Source organism: Rhinopithecus roxellana, chromosome 9 (genome assembly GCF_007565055.1).
Source record: "Rhinopithecus roxellana isolate Shanxi Qingling chromosome 9, ASM756505v1, whole genome shotgun sequence".
In the NCBI taxonomy this organism is placed as follows: domain Eukaryota; kingdom Metazoa; phylum Chordata; class Mammalia; order Primates; family Cercopithecidae; genus Rhinopithecus; species Rhinopithecus roxellana.
Window position 1 is genome coordinate 108,635,299 of NC_044557.1, and position 23,527 is coordinate 108,658,825.

A 23,527-nucleotide genomic window follows, 5' to 3' on the forward strand; every position below is an offset into this window, starting at 1 on the left:
TACTGTGCAGATGAGTCTGGGCTGCTCTTCAGCCCAGGCACACTCCTTCTACCATAGGAAGAGTTCTAGAAAATGCACGGGCAGGGGCAACATCAGAAAACAAACTCCTCATCACACACATTAGGCACATGGTAATAGACGGTCAAAAGTAATTTAGTTTGTGGGACTCCCCGTCCACAGGCCACCACACAGCACTGATTCCAGGTACGGGCCAGGATGTGCCTGCCCACTGTGGTTCTCAACCCTCACCATGAAAAAATCCCCCAAGGAACCCAGGACACACTGGCTTCCCAGGCCCTACATCCAAGGATTCTGTTTCCACAGGTTTTAGGAGGGACCCAGGAACAAGCTGTTTTGTTTGCCCAGGCTGAAGTGCAGTGGTGTGATCTTAGCTCACTGCAACCTCCGCCTCCGGGGTTCAAGCAATTCTCCTGCCTTAGCCTCCCAAGAAGCTGGGATTACAGGTGTGCACCACCAAGCCCAGCTATTTTTTGTATTTTTAGTAGAGACGTGGTTTCACCACATTGGCCAGGCTGGTCTCCAACTCCGACCTCAGGTAATCCACCCCCCTTGGCCTCCCATAGTGCTGCGATTATATGCAAAAGCCATGGCACCTGGCCAGGAACTAGCATTTTCATAAGCACCATGATGGATGGAGATGTGGCGTCCACGGACCACATCTGGAGACAAAGTGCAGGATGCATGGAAAATACAACCCTCAGAATAGGCCCTGCTTCAGGTTTCTGCTCGACCTTATCATAAGCCATGTGACCCTGGCCAAGTCCCTTAAAATCTTTAATCCTGTGTCCTTATCTGAACACAAAGAAATTCTAAGAGTGGCGACCTCAAAGGGTTATAGAGTACGTATGCACGGTTTGACATGGAAATTCCTAAAATGGTAACACAGTGGCTAACACACAAGAGCTCACTCAGGGTCACCTTAGTACTACTGGATGGAGGGGGCAGTTCTCCTCTGCAGCCTTGCTGTCTGGAGTCTGGACAGCAGAATTGGGCATTTAGGCCTGTGCCCAAGTGGCAGATTCCACAGTGGTGCCCACCACATGGGGCAGTTCAAGACCAGAGCAGGACAGGGCCAACCCAGGCCTGGAAAACAAGGCAGCCCAGGTGACTTTGCTCATCTCTGTCTCCCTGGGCCTTTACTTAGCAGTCATAAATGTCTCGGCCTGGTTGTGGCTGAGCTGTGGGGCATTAGAAAGTTGAGAGGAGCCAGGTGTGTTGGGTCATGCTGTAATCCCAGCTACTCGGGAGGCTGAGGTGGGAGGATCACTTGAGCCCAGGAGCTTGAGGCTGCAGACACCACTGCACTCCAGCCTGGGCAACAGAGTGAGACCCTGTCTCTATCTATTTGCTTTAAAAGTGGATAGGCATTCCCCCTGGGACCTGAGTATTAAAGGGGAACAGGGCTGCCCCTCCCCTCCAGGCCAACACGGAATGGCTGAGGTCCCCTCCAAAAGATCCCCAAGGGAAAGAAGGTCTCAGAGAGTGACAGCGGGGCCTGGGAGACCCGCCTGCCCTTCCTCGAACTTACAGATTTCCCCTCTTCACATCTGCAGAGAAACTGGGCTTCACCGTCATTAAAGAAGACGGCAGTTTCCTTACAGAAGGAGCACCTACAATGTTGTCAAAATCCACAGACACATACAGACAAGCTCGCAGGGGAATCCCTTTCTCAAGCCCACACACACTTGTTCGCTCACACACCCTGGTATAAACCTACATTCACAGCCCAAAGAATCCACACACTGAGTCTCCCCTCCCTTCCACCGCCACCCCCAACGGACTTCTCAGAGTCACCAGAGAACGACTTTCCTCTCCACTCTTCCAGAGACCACATCCCACCCTGGCCTGCCTGGAGCTCCTGTTTCCGGGCCTAGGAAGCACACATACTAAACAGAACAACTGTTCTGCTCAACAGGACTGCTCCCAGACCCAGCAAGCCTGGAATTAGGGAGGCAGAGATCCCACCACACTCTGGGGAATCCAGGGAGGAGGAGGAGGAGCTACAGGGTGGACCCCCCAAGGGCCTCTCTTGGTGGGAGGGGTGGCCTTGTAAAGGTGTTTCCTGGGTTCTCAGTGTTATGGCATGAGAAGGGCTTAGAAACCAGATCACCCAGCCAGGTGCGGTGGCTCGCACTTGCAATCCCAGCACTTTGGGAGGCTGAGCTGGGTGGATCATCTGAGATCAGGATTCGAGGCCAGCCTGGGCAACATGGTAAAACCCCATCTCTACTAGAAATACAAAATAAGCCAGGCATGGTGGCACGTGCCTGTAATCCAGCTCCTCGGGAGGCTGAAGCAGGAGAATTATTTGAACCCGGGGGGTGGAGGACGCAGTGAGCCGAAATAATGCCATTGCACTCCAGCCTGGGCAACAAGAGCAAAATTCTGTCTCAAAAAAAAAAAAAAAACCCCGGTTACCCATCCTCTCGCAACAGAAATGAAGGAGCTGCAGCCAGAGGGGGACGTGGGTTACCCAAGGTCCCTCCTCGGCCCCTATCTGCATCACAGAGGGAGCAAGGGTTTGAGCCTTCCACGCCAATGCAGAAAGAGAGACCCTCTCCTAATTCTCCCAGTGGCTCCTAACTCTCCGGGTGCCTCTCTAGCACCATCACCCTCACACATACAAACGCACACAGACACTACACTCAGTGTCTCTCTCACACATACAAACGTACACAGATACTACGCTCAGAAACACACACAGTCCACCCAAGTTCACTCAAACCTGCAGAAGCACAAGGCTGGCAGAATGGTCACAGAATGCACAGCCCTCACGGTCCTACCTCCCAGGGCAGCACGTGCTTTATTAATGCCCTGAGCCCATGGTTCTCCTCAAACCGTACCTTCCTTCTTTCCTTTCCCCACATTTCAGAAATAAGGTAAATCATAGCGTAGGAAGCACAGAATTTGAGATAAGTATTAATTATCAAGATAAAGGAGCAGGTCCAGAGAGGTTCCATGCATTCCTCATGGTTTCCACAGTGAGACGGGGTAGATTTTGGGCTGGGATCCGGGAATTCTGGCCCCAGGATCCTTCCCTTCCTCGTGCTGCAGACACTAACTCAGCTTGCATGTCCCCTCGTTTGAAAGGGGCCCTGCCATGTGATGCCCTCTTTCTGCCTGATCCTCCCAGCACCCCCGTCTAGAACAAGTGTTACTGTCACCACCAACTCGCCCATCGTCACATGGTGAGGCAGTGACAGCTTTAGCATGAGAGCCTCGTCTTCTGAGTCAATGTTCTATGCTGGTGCCATAACCCCACCCACTGAGACCAAACCGCCCTCATCAAACCCTGGGACCCACAGTCTGTGACAAAAACAGGGTCAAAATATGTTAGGTCACCAAGGAGAGCTGAGAACGATGACGATGTGGCCATGTCATTTAGCAAAGAAACAGAGAGGAATCTTGGAAGGTCCATCATCCATATCCATCTCAATGGCCAACTCTAACTCCAAAAGGCCTTCATATGCCCTCTTCTCCCTTTTCCAAAGTCATTTAAAATATATTTTTTAATCTAAAAGGGCTCCACCAAAACAGCACACTCGTAGGTCACTCATCTGGCAGCCTGCCAGGAATGAAGAAGTCCCCTGAACAGACAAGTCTTCCCCAAAACAGATCGTTTACTCCTAAGAAAATCCTTTATGCCCCTTGTTAAAGTCTAACGGCTCCTCATGCATACGTAATTCCGATGTGTTCGGTTATCTGGTTTTCTGTGCCACAGAAAACCCGCGAAGGAGAAAGAATGATGGAAGAAAGCTCCGAGGGGCAGATAGAACCTGCAGCAAGAAGTGACAGCAAACAGCGAAGGAGACAGAAATACCAGAAAAGCAAACAACAATGACTCAAAAGTCACAGTATCTGGGGTTCATTACCGTGGGGTCCAACCGTTCCATGTAAGTCAGTAGCACCTGAAGGCATGGCATACACCATTGTGCGGGTTTACCCAGAGACAAGAATAACACTGTGTCACCAAGAAAAGGTGAAGGCATCTTCCACTATCTCTGTTTAAGGAGACAAAGAGCATTTAAGAACTTCCCAAGTATTTATGGGCCCTGAGTCATCGGGCCAGGCCCTGGGCCCAATGCAGGGGTGAGTGAACATGCCCCTGCGGGCCAGGAGCTCCTGGTGTCACTGCATAGAACACGGTAGAGAAGGAAGCTGGTTCTTACCTTCCTATAGACACAGCAGGGGAGACGGAAAATAAATGAGATGTGTTTTCCCTTCGCCTCCATGTGTCCCTTCCAGGGGACAAGCAGGACTTTGAGGTCGGGAAGTCTCGTTGTCTCTGTCACTAAGAAGAGGCCTCATTTTCAGAGGCCGTAAGAAGAATGGTCAAGAGCTAGAGATGCCCAGAGCCTGCCAAGTAGAGCGGCCAGCAGGTGGGAAAGGCCACTGTCCTATGGCCCAGATGCAAGGCACTGGCAGCTGCAGAACAGGGAGCCCCATGGCTGTGAGGGATGAGTCTGCAGAGAGGGGAGGGGGGTATCTCTCTGTGCAAATCCAGGGTCATTGGAGTTTACAGCCATGGGGGGCAAATGGGTCCACCCAGGGCAGAGCCCCCAGCAGATGCTGAAGGATCCACTGGGGAGCCCCCATGACACCAGCAGGAGGAGGTGCAAGAGCACAGATTAGCCTCGTCTATAAGTCCTGTGAGCCCAGTCCGAGGGTCCTGCAGGCCACAGACAGGAGCGGCTGGGTTCACTGCGGCTACATTTCCTGCTAGCCAGGCTAGGCAGGAGGAATTTGAAGGAATTCAAAAAACTGGGAAATGAAAACACCCCTAGAGTATTGTGGAGCTAAATCCACACACGTAACCACTTCAACACATAAGAACAGCTCTGAAAGGGAAAAGATGGACAGGCTTCACAGAGCTAAGGAATGCGCACTTCCAAGGCAGGGGAACCTGTTCCTGCAAGACCCCAGAGGCAGGAAAGCCAGAGGAAAGTCACCCATTCAGGGAGGCCAGGGGTGCCAGGAAAGGCCAGTGCAGATGTGGAAACCGAGGCAGGAGGTCTTGGCACCCAGATTCTTCTGAGACAGAGTCAGGAGAGCCCTGGGGTATGAGTGCAATGAAAAGTTCATTCTGAGGACTTATCTGCTGGCTGCCGGCTGCCGGGCTGTTTGATTGCAAAATCCATTTCCAAATGGCCTGCTCGTTTGTGAGAAGCTACAGGGGACTGTATATCAGGAGACGCCACCCGCTGAAACATTCCGCATCCCAAGCACCCAGCTTCCTCCGGCTGCAGCCGCTCCTGGTCCACGCAGACCCACCCTGCAGGCATCGACCTCCCCTGCCTTTCCCAAGCTCCCCGAAGATCATCTGATGAGCAGACACTTACCCCACACCCAGGACCTGGCCTCCCGGAAGCCCAAGATCAGGGAGAGGAGGGTCCTTTCTCATGAGAATGAGCAGGTGACAACTCACTGCCTTCTTCCCCAGCATCTGCTTAGAATGAAAGGTAGAAGCCCATAGTCCCACCATGGAGCCCTCGTCCTGCATCCCAAGCCTGATGATCTGCCCATTCAATTCTTCGAGGAGATAGAGGGCGAAGGGAGAGAAAGCCCCAGCCCCTCCCCCATTTTAAACACCTGGCAGGTTATCCCAGGCCCAACAGGAACCACGGCTGAGCCGGGGGCCACTGGATACCCTGCTCCAGTTAAAATACATCTCTCTGCAGCATTCAGAAAATAGCTATCTACAGTATTGCTTTCAGCTATAATGGAAAACTGATGGCTTTTATCTCCCCAACTTTATGACTATTGATGGGATAGAGGCTGAGGTTTGATGACCGTTTAATAGCCGACCCCGCGCAGTTAGAGGAGCATCAGAAAGCAATGAAAGCGCCGACATGATTGTCTGGCAGAGAATCCTCCGCTGAGGTCCAGGAAGCAAAACAACCACCCTCCCCAGGCTCCGACAAAAGAAAAAAATCAAAGTCATCATCATTTCTGTTTCTTCCCCCTCCTTTCTGCCATTGACCTCTGGGAGGTGGATCCACAGAGGAGGGAGGGCGGGGAACCAGAGCGATGCAGGCCTGAGTCCTCATGGAGAAAGGGGACCATGCTTTCTGAACTGAGGGCCGCCACCAATGGGCTCCCCAACACCCCAACCCCTTCCTGCAAAGCCAGCAGCGTGCAGTGGACCGGCCTGGCTTCTGGAAGGAGTGGAGGGGCTCGGGGCAGTCTGTTGGGCTCCCTGGGAAACAGCTGGAAGAAAAGGGAAGGAAGCAGAGGCAGTTTCCCTTTTGCCAAGATTGGGTTAGCCTGAAATCCAGCTGGTGTTACGACCTTCTACCCACAGCTAGAAGCTAGAAGCCACTGCCAGGGCTCCGCATGTATCCAAGCACCCAGCCTTCCTTGCCACTCTGCCCCTGCTGCCTTCCTAGGGTCTACCCAACAGCCAGACCTTTTTCCCACTGGAACCAGACCAGGTCTGCTGGCCAGCAGAGGCACTGGGAAACATCACATTTTTGAACTTTGCAGCATTCCAACTACGTTCACAGTGGTTCTCTTTTTATCTGCAAAAGCCTAGTGAGGTGTTCTGGACAGATTTGATTCTGTCCATTCTTTTTAATAAGGAAACTAAGGGTTAAAGGTGGGATATCTCCCAAGACTGGGGCCCAGGTTTCTGACTCACTCTCTAGTTCGCCCTATGCATTGGAAGCTGCCTCGAAGAACAGAGCACCTGCCCAGGGAGGTGAGACCTGACCTTTTGTCTGGGTCCTGTCACTCCTTAGCTGGGTGACATTGGGCAAGTAACTTTACCTCTCTGGACTTCACCTTCTTTTGTCTATCAGATGAAATTCTGCTGATGATCTTTTGTATCTCCTCTGTTGCAAGGTGTGAAAGGAAAATATCGTGGCCCTCAAAATCATGAAGATCAAGGGAAAACTCAAGCTGGGAACTGCTCAGGGCAAACCTGCCTCCCATTCTATTCAGAGTCGTCCCTCTGCTCACTGAGAACAGAAGCTCCAAAGAATGCAACCCTTTGTCTCTCATCTTTCGGAAACCCCCTCCCCGCTTCCACCGCCTTTCCGAACTCATTACCCAACAGAGCAAGTTCATCTTACATATACTGATTGATGTCTTACGTCTCCCTAAAATGTATAAAACCAAGCTGTGCTCTGACCACCTTGGGGCCATTGTAGTCAGGACCTCCTAAGGCTGTGTCACGGGCTCACGTCCTCAACCTTGGCAAAACAAGCTTTCTAAATTGACTGAGACCTGTCTCAAATTTTCAGCATTCACAAAGGTGAAGTCTCAGATCCTGTGGAGTCCATCAACCATGTTTTCAGGCACAACGACGTCTTCCAAGGCCCCACAGTCACTGCCTTTCTCAACAGCACACATCTATCCTATCCCATCGTGAATGTGTAGAAAGATGTGGAAACCAATGCCCCCCATCCACCCCTGCCAGGCCCCTTGCTATGCACCATAATACCAGCGACCACCTCTATACCAGTTCTCCTTCAAACACACACACAGGGGATGAGGCAGAGTGCTCGGGCCAGTAGGCAAGGCGGTCCAGGGCACAGAGAGCCGCTGTGTGGAGACCCACCCTTCCCCACCCACTGCTGGTGCTGAGTCTGGTCTCTCTGAGGACCTCCTACTGGCCCAACCTCCTTAAAGGCAAGGTTTCATATGCCCAAATGAAAGCAACAAGAATATGGCCGGGTGTTCATTATTGTGTTGTTTTCATTTTTCTTGAGACAGGGTCTGTACTCTGTCACCCACGCTGGAGTGTCATGGCATGATCACAGCTCACTGCAGCCTTGCCTGCCCTCCAGGGCTCAAGCAGTCCTCCCATCTCAGCCTCCCGAGTAGCCAGGACTACAGGCCCATGCCACCACACCCAGCTAATTAAAAAAAAAAAAAAATTGTAGAGATGGGATCTCACTATGTTACCCAGGGCTGCTCTTGGACTCCTGCCTCAGTCTTCAAAGTGCTTGGATTCCAGGTGTGTAAGCTGAAGCACCTAGCCACACTCTTGTTGCTTTCAAGAAACTGAAACTGCCCAGAAACACTCCCCACCTGCTGTGAAGACCACTGGTTCACTTGGGTTCCCTCACCTCCCTTCCCCTTGGGAAGTCCCACGTCGGGGATCCAAGAGCTCTCCGAGGGTCTTACTGCCTATGCATCCCCTTCCCCTGGAAAGCCTAGCACATGGCTGTTTCCTACCATCTGGCAGGCTCGGGTCCAGACATGCATTTCTTAAATGAGAGTAGATGGACAAGTGTGCAAAGCCAAGCTGTTCAAGTATCCACAGGGACCCACACCCATCAGGAAAAACCAGACTCTCATAAAAAGCCAGTGGGAAAATGTTAACAATGTATTTAGAGAGAAAAAGCCTACAAAACAACACATACTGTGTGACATCATTTTTGTTCAAACATGTATATGCACCTAAAAAAATAGCTGAAAGTGTATATTCTCCAAAATGCTAGCCATGGCTTATTCTGGGGTGTTAGGAATGAAGATAATTTCTACTTTCTTTAGGTATACCTTTCTGTCTTGTCTGATTTTTTTTTTAATTTTTTAGAGACAGGGTCTCACTCTGTTGCCGTGCTAGAATGCAGTGGCAAGATCATAGCTCACAGCAGCCTCAAACTCCTGGGCCCAAGCGATCCTTCCATGTCGACCTCTAGAGTAGCTGGGACTAGAGGCAGGCACCACCGTATCTCGCTGATTTTTTCCTTCGAATTTTTAATAGAGACAGTGTTTCACTATGTTGCCCTGGCTGGTCTCAATCTCCTGGCCTCAAGCAATCCTCCTGCCAAAGTACTGGCATGATAGACATGAGCCACCATGCTCTGTCCTGAAATTATTTTTATAATGAGCACATAGGGCTTTTATAATCAACAAAAGCAGTAAAGTGAATTTCATTTTGAGAATTAGGGGGAAAAAGTAAGAGAAAAGAAGGAAAGGAAGAGATGAGGGGAGAGGAGGGGAGGGGAGGGGAGAGAAAGGGAGGGGAGGGGAGGGGAGGGGAGGGGAGGGGAGGGGAGGGGAGGGGAGGGGAGGGGAGGGGAGACCTCCAAGAGCACATCATCTATTCCTTTCACCTGTCCCAAGAGACAGCTGGTCTGAGTTACACATGCTCAGAAGGGACCTAAAAGAGCCCCCTTCCCCAACACTCCTCTGATGCTGGCAAGGGGACCTGCAGCCTCTGCCCCTCTGAGGTGGGGAACTCATTACCCAACAGAGCAAGTCACCATAATTTCCAACATGATCATAGAGTTAGTTCAAGACCAGCTTGGCCAACATGGCGAAACCCCATCTCTACTAAAAATACAAAAATTAATGAGGCATGGTAGCACGTGCCTATAGTCCCAGCTACTTGGGAGGCTAAGGCTGGAGAATCGCTTGAACCTGGGAGGTGGAGGTTGCAGTTAGCCAAGATCGCACCATTGCAGTCCAGCCTGGATGACAGAGTGAGACTGTCTCAAAAAAAAACAAAACAAAACAAAACACAAAACACAAACAAACAAAAAAAACAGTTATTGGCAGGAGTGGTGTCGTGTGAGGATTTAGTGTAACTCCTAATCTAGGACCCCTTCCACTTGACTCTACTTCATGCAGTTATCAAACAACACCTTTGGAGAACCCTGAGCCGGCTGGAATTGAGGACTGGTAGGTGTGGGGCCCGGGAGGAACAGGGGAGCCCCTGCCTGTTCAGTGTCTCCCAGGATGTCCCAAATCTCCAACCTTACACGCACAGACTCTCCTCCCTCAGCCGGCACCTTCTGCCCTGAGCAGGACAGTCCCGCCGTCCCGGAGGCTCAGTCCTGCCTCCCACTCCCGTCCTCTTCTCCCAGAAGCCTCTGCCCAGGACAGCCTCCCTCACTCTGGCGCCCGCCAAAGGACCCTGTCTCTACACCGCTCTCCCTGGCTCTTCCAGCCCCATGGCTTCCCTTCTCAGAATGCCTGCAGCCAGCAGTTTAATCCTTACAACACCTAATTAAACAGGGCCTCCTCTTCGTAGTTAACAGTGGTTCACACGGGTGAGCCCTGTCTCCCCAAATGAGCTTAAACACTCTTTGAAGGAATGATGTTTACCACGTGCCTGTGTGCCAGGCACGATGCTCGCTGCTTTTCATGCATTATTTCCCTTAATCCCATAATCTCCATCCCAAGCCCCTGCCTCTCTCCCAAACTCCCAGATACACAAACACTTTTTGGATTTGACATTTCCTCTTGCATGTTCCGAAGGCTTTCAAATAAGTCTGAAACCCAAACATTGTCCCTCCCTGCCAGACAAGGACCACCAGCTCCCCCTCCTCCCCCTCCCCCTTCTTATCCCCCTCCCCCTGTTCCTCCTCCTCCCCACCCCCTTTTCTCAGGTGACAACCTCACCAGCCAGTTGGCCACCAGGCCACAGACCTTAGCACCATCCCAAACTCCCCCCTTCACTGTCTGTATCCAGTGAGGCCCTGGGACCTGACCTCTGAAGGTCTCTGACCACCTGCCCTCTGCCTTGGTCCTATCTCAGACTCCATCACATTTCAGCTTCCTAAAGGGACTCTGTCTCCAGCCTTGCTCTCCTCCAACTCATCTGCACACAGCAGTCAAAGGGATCTTTCTAAAACACCAACTGAATCATGTTTATCTCTTGCTTAAAATACTTCATGGCTCCCCACTGTCTTCTGGGAAAAATCAGACTCCCTGGCCCAGCGTCCAGGGCTTTGTGAGCTGGGTCCCTCTTTCCTCTGGGGTACCTCTAGTTTTACACACATGTGCCCTCTGCAAGGAGCAGAGAGAAGGGCCTCCTCCTAGTTCAGGCCTACTCCTCCTTCAAACCCAGCTTAGATGCCACCTCCAAGAGGCCTTCTCAAGAGCCCCACCAAGCCTGTGGGGACCGGCCCCACATGTCACAGCCAGGGCGAGCCTGTGGGCGCCTTAGGGAAGGTCTGCGGTTCACTCGAGCATCCCAGGTGCAAGGCTGCCAGACACAGAGCTCCACAAAAGGCTTCCTGAATGGACTCCAGAGTTTCCACTGAGGTGCTACTGACCTTATTTCTGACAAGGAAAATGGGAACTCCACGCTTTGAAGAACATGCCCAGCTCCTGCAGCTGCTGAGTGAGCATCTGTCTGACCCTAGCTCATCAGGATTCTTCTCCTGGTCCTAGAGGTCAGAGCGCATCCGCATGGACAGAGGGAAGAGGGGTCATGTGCTCCGGAGGGCTCCTTCTGAACTGAGAGAATGTGTCTTGGGCCAGGGAGATGGGGGACAGTGATCTCCAAATTTCCCTCTCCCTCTATATGAGGAGCAAATAGCTCACTGCTTCTTTGCTCATAAGTCAATGTCCTCATTCTGCTCTAAACAGGAGAGTGCCAGTAGTGATCTGATGTGTCCACTCACCTCCAAGACCCCTTCCCTGACACTCCTCTAATGCTGGCAAGAGGACCTCCCGCCTCTGCACCTCTGAGGATGGGGAACTCACTACCTGACAAAGAAACTCACCCTAATTTCCATCAAGGTCAGAGAGGTAGTTATCGGCAGGGGTAGTGTGAGGACGTTGGGCCAGGGGTAGTGTGTAACTCCTAATCCAGGACCCCTTCCACCTGACTTAACTTTGTCCTCCTACGAAGTAACACATTTAGAGAACCCTAAGATAACAGGGCTACCTGCGTGAGGCCTCTGAGTCTTCCCAGAGAGACCCCAAAAGGGCCTTGAAGCTGAGAGCTGGTTCCAGGACACCCAGGTGCCACAAGCCACTTCACAAGAAAGGGAGCAGGGCTACCTCCCTCTGGGGATGCCCACATGGAAAGCAGAGCACATCCCAAGGCTGCCACAGGAAAGGCCACATCCTCAAAACACCCTGGGCAGGACTTCCACTGCAGGAGCCAAGGGCACCTCTCAAACAGTCCCTGCGCTGTTCCAATGCCTCCTCGAGGACGACGACTGAAAGCTGAAAAGCAAGGCTCCTCTGCGCAGCCCGAGGGCTGGCTTCTCTAAGGGGCTGGGCCATCCAGATTGCTCACAAAAGTATACTGGTGTGGAGAAGAATCTCTTCCCACACCTGAAGGACTCTTTTAGCCATAGCAGGAGAAGCTGAGTTGGTGGCAGCCATACCATGGCCCCTCCAAGCCCAGGGAGGACATGGCGGGTGGGACATTCTAGGGTCCTAAGCACAGTGCAGTGGACAGAGTCAGCATCAAAGACCAACAGCGGTGTGCTCCCCACACTAGAGGATGTCCCAAGGCTGAGACTTGCCCAGTGCAAGGGCGGAGCAGCTGGGATTGGCTCCTCTGCAATGGCAGGGTCACCCTCACTCTCCCACCTTCCTCCACCTCACCCCGCACTTCCCAAAGCCAAACCACTATTGAGCTCTCCTCAGTCATCAAAGCCAAACCGCTATTGAGCTCTCCTCAGCCATGTCTCCACCCAAGGGGCAGACACCTTCCCTTTCCACTAAAGTCTTCCCCAGGAAGCTCTAACCAACCACCTGGCCAACATTTCTCCAGCCCCAATCAGGTTTCTGTAATCACCAATCCATCAAAACTTCTGTGTAAGAGTCACCAAGGCCCTCCACGTCCCCAAATCCAATGGTGACCCAGGTGTCCTCATCCTTCCAGACCTCTCCACAGCACATGGCACAGCTACCCATTCCCTCTTTTTCAGAACATGTTCTTTTGACTCCTAGGACACCGTAATAACAGCACCCAGCACTACTGGGCACTGACAGGGTGCCTGGCAGGTTCCCAGTGCCTCCTCTCCAGCCGGACTCTCCCTAGGAGAATCCTACCCATTCCCCTAGCTTTAAATGCCATAAATATGCTAATGACCCCAGAATTTACAACCCCAGTCAAGCGCCAGATATGAATGTCTCAAAGGCATCTCGAAATTAACATGCCCAAAATGGAACTCCTGATTTATTTCCCCCTAGGCCTTCACCATTTCAGAAAGTGGCACCATCACCACCGAGCTGCTCAAGCCAGAAGCCCACGGTGAGTCATCCTCGAGCTCCTCCATCACCCTCAGGCCACAGACCAGGTGTATCATTTCTATCTCTGAAATATCTCCAATTTATCCACTTATCTCTCTCCACCTGGCCACCACCCTGGGCTGAGTGGCCATCATCTCTGATCCAGTAATGCTAAAATAACCTCCTCCCTGGCCTCTCTGCAGTTGTCCTTGCCTCCTGCCTTAATTCTCCACACAGCAGCCAGAGTCATCTTTCTTATCACAATTTTCACAATGCACTGCTTGGCTTCAGAAGTTTCTTTCCAACTGTACTCAGAAGTCCAAACTCCTTGCTGTGGCCTGCAGGGCCCCGAGTGATCTGGCCCCTGCCTGCCTCCCAACCTCAACCTGTGCCTCTGTCTGCGAGCCCTGCTGCCCAGCCACACCTTTCCCCCCTTTCCCTCCTGCAAACTTCTGCACATGCTATGCCCTCTGCATGTGATGCTCTTTCTCCCCTTGATCTCACACCAGGCTTCCCATTCCTCAGGTCTCAGTTTAAATGTCGTCTTGCAGATAAACTTTTCCTGGCCAAGCAGATTCCCCCTCTCTGCCCCTGTTATTCTCTCTTTCTGCATCCTGCTCATGTCAGCAGCATTATCTAGATGCTTGTCTGTCTGCTTGCTCACCATCTGCCTCCTCCATCAGACTGTCAGCTCCAAGTGGGCAGAGACCACCAACACTGTGTTCTCCAGGGGGCAGTCAATGTCTAGCATGGTGCCTGGCACAGAGTAGGCACACAGCAAATAGCTGTTAAAGAAATAAGCTGGCCAAGCGCAATGGCTCACGCCTGTAATCCCAGCACTTTGGGAGGCTGAGGCGGGCAGATCACGAGGTCAGGAGTTCGAGACCAGCCTGCCCAATATGGTGAAAGTCCGTCTCTACTACAAATACAAAAATTAGCCGGGTGTGGTGGTGCACACCTGTAGTCCCAGCTACTCAGAAGGCTGACGCAGGAGAATCGCTTGAACCTGGGAGGCGGAGGTTGCAGTGAGCCAAGATCATGCCACTGCACTCCAGCCTGGGTGACAGAACAAGACTCCATCTCAAAGAAAAAGCAAAAAAAAAAAAAAAAAAAAGGGAGAAAGAAAGAAAGAAGCCAATGAGGTAGTAATATAAAATGAGAATATTAAAAAACAGAGGCCTGATTGGGAAGAAAAATATTAAAGGGAAGTCACGTGATGTCATAGGAAGGCTACAGACAAGTTCTAGAGAGTGTCTGGAAAACCAGGGCCCAGGGGAGATACAGGATGGGAGCCAAACAGGCTTGATGGAAGGGAAGTCTAGATGTTATGAACGTAGTGTTTGTGTCTCCCCAGAATTCATATGTTAAACCCCTAATCTACAGTGTGATGGTATTTGGAGATGGGGCCTTCGGGAGGTGATTAGAGTTAGATGAGGTCATGGGGGTGGGGCCCTCATGATGGGATTAGTGGCTTTATAAGAAGAGGAACGGACACCAGATTGATCTCTCTTTCTCTCCTCTACCTCTGCGTGCACACATCAATAAAGACCGTAAGAGGACATAACCAGGAAAAAAAGGCCCTCACCACAAGGCCTTTATAGATCAAGGTGCCATCAAAACCCAGACAGGATCTCAGATCTCCAGCCTCCAGAAATGTGAGAAGTAAATGTTTGCTGTTGAAGCCACCCAGTCTATGGTATTCCATTACAGCAGCCTGTACTGACTAAGATACCAGGCAAGGAGACAGTCCATGCCAGTGATTGAAAGCAGAAACACTCAGGGAGCCAGTGTGAACAATGCAAGACCAGGGTGGCTGAAAGTGTGTCTGCCCCTGTGTGAACAAACACACGCCCAGTTGTAGGTGAGGCCTCTGGTATGAACAAACAATGCTGGCTTGCATTCGGATACTCCCTGCATAAGTGACACGTCACGAATGGGTCACTCCTCCCCAGCCACTCAGAGTTGCCTGGGTCCTCAAGCAAAGTCCACAAGTGGGAGCCTTAGCCAAACAGGATCCGCATCTCATCTACCTGGGGTGTGAGCCTCTGGAGCCCAGATGCCTTGAGAGAACCCTGTAAAGTTAAGGTCAAGGCTCTGTGCAGCCCTGCCAAGCGGTAGCAGCCACAGCAGGGCGATGCATGAACCCTATCTTGTAAACTAGACCTCTGGTTTGGAGCTTCTCTGTGTGTGTTTATTTCCCCAGAGGCTTTAGTAAAGTAATATCCAGCATTCCAGCCTTGTCTCAACATGTTGCAGGAAATTCCAGGAAGGGTCATTCGGGGACCCTTGGCCCAGAGTTAAAGAGTGAGCAGAGCCCCTACTGAGACCAGCAATAGCAGCCACATGGGATCCCCAAAGGGAAGCTCATCTCAGGGTCTCGGCTCCTTGCAGTTAGGTTCTTCAGGAAGGGGGTGGCCTTTTTCCCCCACACTCCTCTGCACAGCTTTGCTCTGGGGCTGGATGTGGCTGTTGGACTCTGGACACTCCTCCAGGCCAGGTGGGACCCCGGGTGAGATTTTACTTCTCTGTGACTCATCTCCCCTAAGAAAGGGCTGCTCTGCAATGCCAGCAGGGTGACCCAGGGAAGACTTAGTAGAACTGGAATTTCAAGAGAACCTGAGTAAAAAGCTATCATCTACACAATTGTAGCTGCAATGGTAGTGGGGCTCCTCTCCCACAGCAGATACAATAGACACAGAGTTCTCCCCTTAGGCTCTAAGTGCCACAAGGACAAGGACCTCTACCTACTTCATTAACTCTCCCAATCAAACATAATGCCTGGCCCAAAGTGGATGACGAATAAAGACTAGTGAAATTAATAAAGAAATGGGCCGGGCGCGGTGGCTCAAGCCTGTGGTCCCAGCACTTTGGGAGGCCGAGGCGGGCGGATCACGAGGTCAGGAGATCGAGACCATCCTGGCTAACACCGTGAAACCCCGTCTCTACTAAAAAAATACAAAAAAACTAGCCGGGTGAGGTGGCAGGCGCCTGTAGTCCCAGCTACTCGGGAGGCTGAGGCAGGAGAATGGCGTAAACCCGGGAGGCGGAGCTTGCAGTGAGCTGAGATCCGGCCACTGCACTCCAGCCTGGGCGACAGAGCGAGACTCCGTCTCAAAAAAAAAAAAAGAAATGGTCACAGGACCCCCCCACTCCTCCTGCTGTTGGTAATCTGCTGGCCCCAGGGAGGACTGGCTGGGTTCTGTGGAGCATTCACGCTGCCCCTCCTATGCCTGTGGCAGGCATCACTAATCAGTCACAGCCCTCTTTGCTACTGAACCAGGAGCCAGACTCAAAATCCTTCTTTAGGGAGCCAATCCAAGTTGGTCATCTAGAGAAGGAAGAGGTTCCTATGCTTTGGGAGATCAAGGAACCCTTAGAGAATCTAATGAATGCAACAGACTTCCTTCTAGAAAATACACACAAAACTTTCTGTATAATTTCAAGATATTCAACCACCTCTCCTTTAAAGGGAGGGAAGGCTTGGAAGCATCACAGTCCACCTACCCCTGCGCAAGTAATCATTTGCTGCCGTTTAGACATGATCTGCTAAAAGCATCAGCCAACAGATCCTATGGGAAGCCATTAAGCTGAGGGACAGTCCCAAGGAGCCAAGAATGAAAGCCAGACCTGTTCGTCCACACTGCCTGAAGATACTGAACACCCCCTATGCTGAGCAAGAAGGAGAGTGTGTGGAAGGGACTCCTTCCCACCCGCTGAGGACAGCCTTGAGGGAGGTGAGCCCAACTTCCTCTGCCAACAAGCCTCTCTGACAAGGGCAGTGTCCATTTCAGGAAAGGGCCCAGGTTGCCAGGGTAGCTCCAGGCTGGAATCTATTTATACACATCCTCAGCACCCAGAGGTGAAATTACAGCCCAGGAGATGGCACTGAGCCAGTAAGGAGTTATTTATGTTCTCTTGGCAGACTAAGAGGAACAGGGCATTTCAGAGGACCGCTTCCAAATGAGACCTGGTAGGGACACAGTTTAGAAAACAACAGCATCATCCTCCCACGACCCCCCAACCACCACACACATGCACACACGCACACACGCACACACAATCTGACACCATCTTTGCAATGGCTGTTAAGCTGAGAGGGTAAAAACTGAAAGACTGTGTTTTTAAAATGTAGATCTTGGCCCACTGTGGGGACTAGAGTCAATCCAGCCAAATGCCATGGATGCATTCCAAGAAGTTCTCCAGGCTTTCCAGGCTCCTTATCAGAAGTTTTTAAAGGAAACGTCTCTCTTGGTCTATCCCTAGATGCTCACTTAGCTTAAGCCCACAGCCCTAAGGTTCGTGGGATATGAACCAGACAAAGACCAAAGACAGAGCCAAGGTTCCTGAGATGCAACTTCAAAGCCAGGTGGAACTGTTGGTAGAGCCCAAAGCTTCCACTCCCAGAGGCTCCATCCTCAGCCACTGACCCCAAACTGCTCCGAGTTCAAAGGATGATGGGGGGATTCAGAAGTGCTTCCCAAAACCCCGAGGCCCAGCAAGCAGATATCCTTGTTTAACCAATGCATCTTTAAACCCTAGATCAAAGGAAACCTCCAACATTTTATCGCTGGTGACATTTAATAAGACAGCATGCAGAGCCTGCTAAATCTCACACGGGTGATGGACGAGGCCTGCCACATGGTATGCCGCACAGCGAATCGATGCACTTTCTTTCATGTAGTGCCAGGTGAGGTGGGCTCTGGAAGAGCCTCCCCCAAGAATCCTGGGCCAAGATTCACCCCGCAGGAAGCCTGGGCATCTCTAGGCCAACTCTCTCGGTAGGAGGAGGGCCCACAGGGGCCAAGCAGGCCTGGCTGCATCAGGGTTAGGTGCCATAGCACTGCAGCATGGGCATGTTCCTAGGAGACGCCCAAGAGCTGAAGCCTCACTTCCAGAGTCGTAAGCCCAGAGAGGCTTTCCCAGGACACCACCAAGGCTGGCTTCATTCATTAAAGTACCAGCAAAGGCAGGTTGGGGGTCCTGCAATTCCTGCTGAAAACACCCTGGCATTGGGCTCTCCATTTTCAGAATGAAGATTTCCACCTGCGGTCCCCATCCTGGAGGGCAGAAACCTGAAGGAAGTCAAACTAGGGAAAAGAAGAAGTGCACCCCTTCCCAGGCACAGTTGAGAGCCACGACCCAGCTTCCTGCTCTCCAGGGGCCCCTCTTGAGCCACCTGTCACCTCTGATGCTGACAATAGGCATCCATAGGACACCTGAGCACTTTTGTGGATTCTGGGGAAAGCAACGCTTGGGTCAGCAAGTCAGGCCTGTAAGAGTGTGGAAAGAAGCCACTCCTCTCCTTCCAGGCCCTTCAAATACCTTCTCCCACACCATACACCCTGATGAGGTTGGCTGGGTCACTTCCCCTTATACCAACAGCTCATCTCTCCAGTAAAGTAACCTCCCATGGAGAGGGCAGGAGCAGAGGGAGAAGGCAAACAGGAAAACTGCTTCAACAGAATCAGAACCATAGACTTATAAGACCTCGGGGTCCCTACAGATGACCTGGTTCAGGATTCTCATTTGATAGATGAAGACCCCCCCAGGGCATGAGGAGTGAAACGGCCCACCGAGGACCATGCAGAAGGCCCCAGGCAGGTGAAGAGTAAAGGTAGGTCCCCTGACTCTGGGGCACCACCACAGCCACCTCCATCCACCACCTGCAGTGTCTGTGCGTCTCAGTCTCTGTGGCTCCGGATGCATGTCTCAATGCACCCCGCCCCAAACCTCAACTCTCCATCATGCGCAAGGTTCCCTAAAGGACACTTCTCCATGCTCCTGCCAGACTTTTCCTAATGCAGGTTCCACCCTCATTCCTTCCCTACCTCTTCAGGACCATATTGAAATTTGCATGCAGATGGGTGTGTTGGTGGGAGATAGGGAGAGATGGATTGGAAGAACGCCCTGCTTCAAGACCAGGAGCTCACCTAGTCACATCCTGGAGCAATCAGAATTTCCTACTCAGGATCCCAGGCCTCCTAAAGTGAGCCATGTACCTAATTCAATAATCCAGACACAGCACTGTCTGTGGGCCCTAGAGTCGCCATTGTTTAAATTTATTTCCCAGTGCAAGAAGCTCATCTGCTTGGCTCAGCACACTTCAGAAACTGTCAGCCCTCAGCTCCCGGGATTCCTCAGTCCTGACCCTCCCAATACTTAGTGCTATTTAAATGCCCTTTCGGGTTCCACCGTGTGAAGTGTATCACTTGATTCTCCTGTTTCCTAGCTTCCCCCACCTCCAGAAAAGAAAAAAAAAAAAGAAAGAAAGAAAAGAAAAAATGCTTCTAGTTCTTTAAACAGACACAGACGTTCTTTAAGCAGACACAGACATTCTCCAAGCCACAAATCACCCTGCTCCAAATTCCCCCATCTCAGGGCTGCAGACCCCATAGGAGCTGTCCACTACATTGTTGTATTATCCATCCTTCCTTAAAGCAATACTAATAAAATGGGTGCAGTGTCCCAGTCACTCCTCTGCCCAAGATGCCTAGTTCGGACACCTGAGCGGCTTGATTCCAGGCCCCGTCGCCAGGCCCCCTGCAGTCCTCCAGCTTTTGAGTGCGCCTGGCCCATTCCGATGCTTGGGTCCTGGGCTTGGATTCATGCTGGTCTTTTCCAGTTCCTTCAAGGTCCGATTCCCATCTGTTCCATCATTCCATGCAGCTGTGTAGGATGCAGCCCCCAAAGGTCATTTTAGCATTCAGAAGAAGCAGCGAATGTGTCTCAGATCATGACCCCATCTATCCTGGTTGGGGGGTTATGTGACCCATCAAGCCTCCTCTTTATCCCAGCAACAAAGAAGCTCGGAGCTCAAGTTCAGTCACGATGGCAAATGGCAGCGTGGCCACATCTGCTCCCTCCTCTTCTCTAAGGCTGGCCCTCCTCATTGTGGTATGCATAGTTTCATCTTCAATCGCCTCAATTGGTTTGTGTAGGCAATAAAATGTATTTTTTTTACATAAGCAAAAGACAAAAACCCACCTTCTTCACAGAGCTTTCCCTGAGCCCTGCAGCTAGCTCTGGGATCAGGCCCTTCTCCAAACCCCAGGAGAGCTTGTTCTGCAAACCACACAAAGTAGCACTTCCCCTTCAGTGTGCACAGGGCCCCGGCTCTCCCTCCCCATCTCCCGTCTCTCTGCAGCCCCAGGCCCTGGCCCTGGTTCCTTCTGAAGAAGGTAGCTTGTGCCCAATGCCTCTACTTCTGCCTCCCTGCCAGGCGTGGGTCCACTGCAGTCCATCTTCCACCACACAAACACAAGTAAACATGCACATGCACACAGGCAGACACAGGTATACACACTCTGTGAGACACCACAGCTCGGTCACCTCCTCCCTCTGAAATCCCCTTCCCTTCCAGTCTCACATCCCACTTCCTTTGCCCCTCCCTTAAGCACTGGTGTTCCCAGTAGATTTCTGCTTCCACTGTTTGCTCCAAGCCTTATCACTTAAACACCGAGGATGCCCAAATCTTCAGGCATCTCCAGCCCAGACTCCCTCCTGAGCTCTAGCAACCCCTCCTAGGCCATCTCATTTACTGCTGTGGCTTTGATCACCAGTAAAGTACCCAATATCTCCTAAACCCATCTCTTCTTTCCAGCCTCATTACTGAGGTCGAAACCCACAAGTCCAAGTGCCCCCTAGGTGTTGCCATGAAGTTGGCAACAGTCCTCCAGGACCCTCAAATGCTGCATGTCCAACACCACCCCGACTGAATGGCTCCATCTCCCCAGAGTTACTCAACTAGGAAACATGGTAGACACCATCCATTTATCCATTCAAGTAATCTTATGGAATGCTCACCACATGCCAGGATCTACATGCAGGACAGGGTGTGGAGTAAACAAAACAGAAATAGTTCTTGCCACCAGGGTTCTATCTCCAGGTGGCTTTCAGCCAGTCACCTAGTCCCATCAAGGCCACTTCCCAATTTCCTCTGAAATAATCCAGTTTTCTCCATACCCACACTCACTGTCTTAGTCTGGAACACTCAATAATACTGGAAAGAAGCAGTTTAGCTGGAATCTGACTCTGAAATGTATGGCTGTGTGACCTTCAACAAGTTACTTTCTCTGTAACTTGCCAGATGTTTCCTCATTGACAGATAAAGATAATAGTACCTACCTCAGTTTTGTTGCAAGGATTAAATGAGACATAAAGCCTCTAGAACAGTGTCTAGAACACAACAGGCAATCTATAAACACCTGCACCCACTTCTATCCCCATTTCTCCAGCAGCTTCCCCCTCACTCCCATCATGGCCCACTCTACCCATGCCCAACACCTGCAGCTCCTCAGAGCCCAGGTCCTCTCCCACTTCCACCCTGTGCCATGCTTTCCCAGCAGGCTTCTTCCCCGGCTTTCTCCTTCTTGTTTCCCAAGGCTCAGCTCAAGGCCTCCTCCCCTCCCCAGGACATGCAGGATGTGGCAGATGCCCTCTCCTGTGCTCTCTCCTCTGGGAGCCCACAGCCTCATCCCACTGAATTGGGATCACCTCCCTCTTTGTCTGTTTCCCCTGTATCCTCAGGCCTTAGGATCAACAGCTGCACACAACCGAGTCTCAATAAATACTTAGCAAAGAAAAAGGACAAACATGAGAATTACATAACGCCAAATTTCAACTTAGTATAACCATGCACCCCCCCCCCAAAAAAAAGCAACTACTTTCCTAATACTGAGCCTACACTTGTTAAGCACTTACTGTATTCCAGGCTCTGCGCTAAGCTTTGGACATACGTTATGTCATCTAATGTTCACAATAACCCTGTGACGTGAGTATTTTTACTCCTGTTTTACAGGTGAAGGGACAGAGGGTCAGGAAAATTTTATAAACTTGCTCAAGATTACACAGCTAATGAGTGGTAAAGTCAGGATTCAAAGCTAGGACTGTCCGACTCCAGGACCCGTTCCTCACCCCAACACTAGATTGGATCGGACCTGAATACAGAGTGAGCTGGCTTTATATATATATATATACACACACACACACACACACACGCACACACACACGCATACATATATACATATACGGCCTTTAGACAATTGTCCTACTTCTAAAGAAAGTTTCTGCCTGATATCCCAGCATATGTCACGTGGCTATCAGGAAAGGTGCTCTCATAAAACAAAGAGGCAGCTCACTCTGTATTGACATATAATCCAGTCTCAGTGGATCATATGAGTGAGGAATGGGTCGGGGTGAGGAACGGGTCCTGGAGTCGGACAGTCCTAGCTTTGAATCCTGACTTTACCACTTATTAGCTGTGTAATCTTGAGCAAGTTTACAAAATTTTCCTGACCTTCTGTCCCTTCACCTATAAAACAGGAGTAAAAAAACCCACGTCACAGGGTTATTGTGAACATTAGATGACATAACGTATGTCCAAAGCTTAGCGCAGAGACTGGAATACAGTAAGTGCTTAACAAGTGTAGGCTCATTATTAGGAAGGTAGTTTTGGGGGGATACATGGTTATACTGAGCTGAAACTTAGCTCTATATAATATATATAAGTATATATATGTGTGTGTATATATGTATGCGTCTGTATACACACACACACACACACACACACACATATATATATGTAGAGACTGAGTCTTGCTATGTTGCCCAGGACGGTCTCAAACTCCTGGCCTCAAGTGATCCTCCTGCCTCAGCCTCCTGAGTCGCTGGGATTACAGGCATGAGCCACTGCACCCAAAGGTCTCTTATTCCAAGGCTCAAGGAGTCTATGGTTTTAAATTAGAAGCTCCTTGGGTTGTTCATTTTGGTTTCCCCAGCTGAGCCGAGAGTAAGCAAAAGATACACCTGTTCTGAGTGGATGAATGAACGAATGAACAAAGTAGATGGATGGATGCATGGATGAATGAAATGCAAAATTCACTTTGCACATGTCCAAGTCAGTTTTACCCTTTTTGACACCCTCTCTGCTGGACTCAGGGTCATAATTCAATGCACCCCAAGGAATGTAGAGAAAGCAAAACACAGCCCAGCAACGCAAGCCCCCTCCTGCCAGCACCCCCGGGGCTGCTGCGGCACTCACCGGCACAGGTGGTCAGTCCGGCACACACCACGCAGGTCCAGGCAGTTGGGCTTCTCCTTGTCCTCGTAGGAGCAGCTGGGCAGGATGGTTTGCCGGCGGCGCTCAGCACACGCCTGGTCTTGGCAGGAGCAGAAGAGCATGCGGTAGGTGTACTCGCTGGGCACCCGGTCGAAGAACTGGCGCAGGGCCTTGTGGCACTTGCGGCGGTTGCAGCGCTCGGTGGGCGAGATCTCACGGTTGCAGATGGAGATGTAGGAGGAGCGCAGCTTCTTGCAGTTGTCGTTCAGGTTGCAGGCCTTGGCAGCATCCAGGCAATGGTTGCTCTTGGCGCTGACCACCGGGTCTGCCCCTGTCCCTGGAGGAGGAACAAGAGTGCAGGTCAGAGGCCGTGTGCCTCAGTTTCCCCCTTTGTGAAATGGGGATCATTTCACAGGACCTACCTCCTAAAGCTGTGGTGAGGAGTAAAGGAGTTAATATACAGGTTGAGGGAGTGCTTAGGAAGCGCCTGGTGCAGGGTGAGCTGTACCATGGCAATCTAGG

General features: G+C 51.3%; 1 protein-coding gene across 3 annotated transcripts in view; it reads right to left on the minus strand.

Moving 5' to 3' along the window:
- GFRA2 (GDNF family receptor alpha 2) overlaps positions 1–23,527 on the minus strand; it is a 99,546-nt gene that overhangs the window by 35,245 nt on the left and 40,774 nt on the right. For all 3 annotated transcript variants that reach the window (XM_030938263.1, XM_030938262.1, XM_030938261.1), the window contains one exon: positions 22,988–23,342. In XM_030938263.1, coding sequence (XP_030794123.1) covers positions 22,988–23,342 — 355 coding nt within the window. The remainder of the gene's footprint in view (positions 1–22,987; positions 23,343–23,527) is intronic.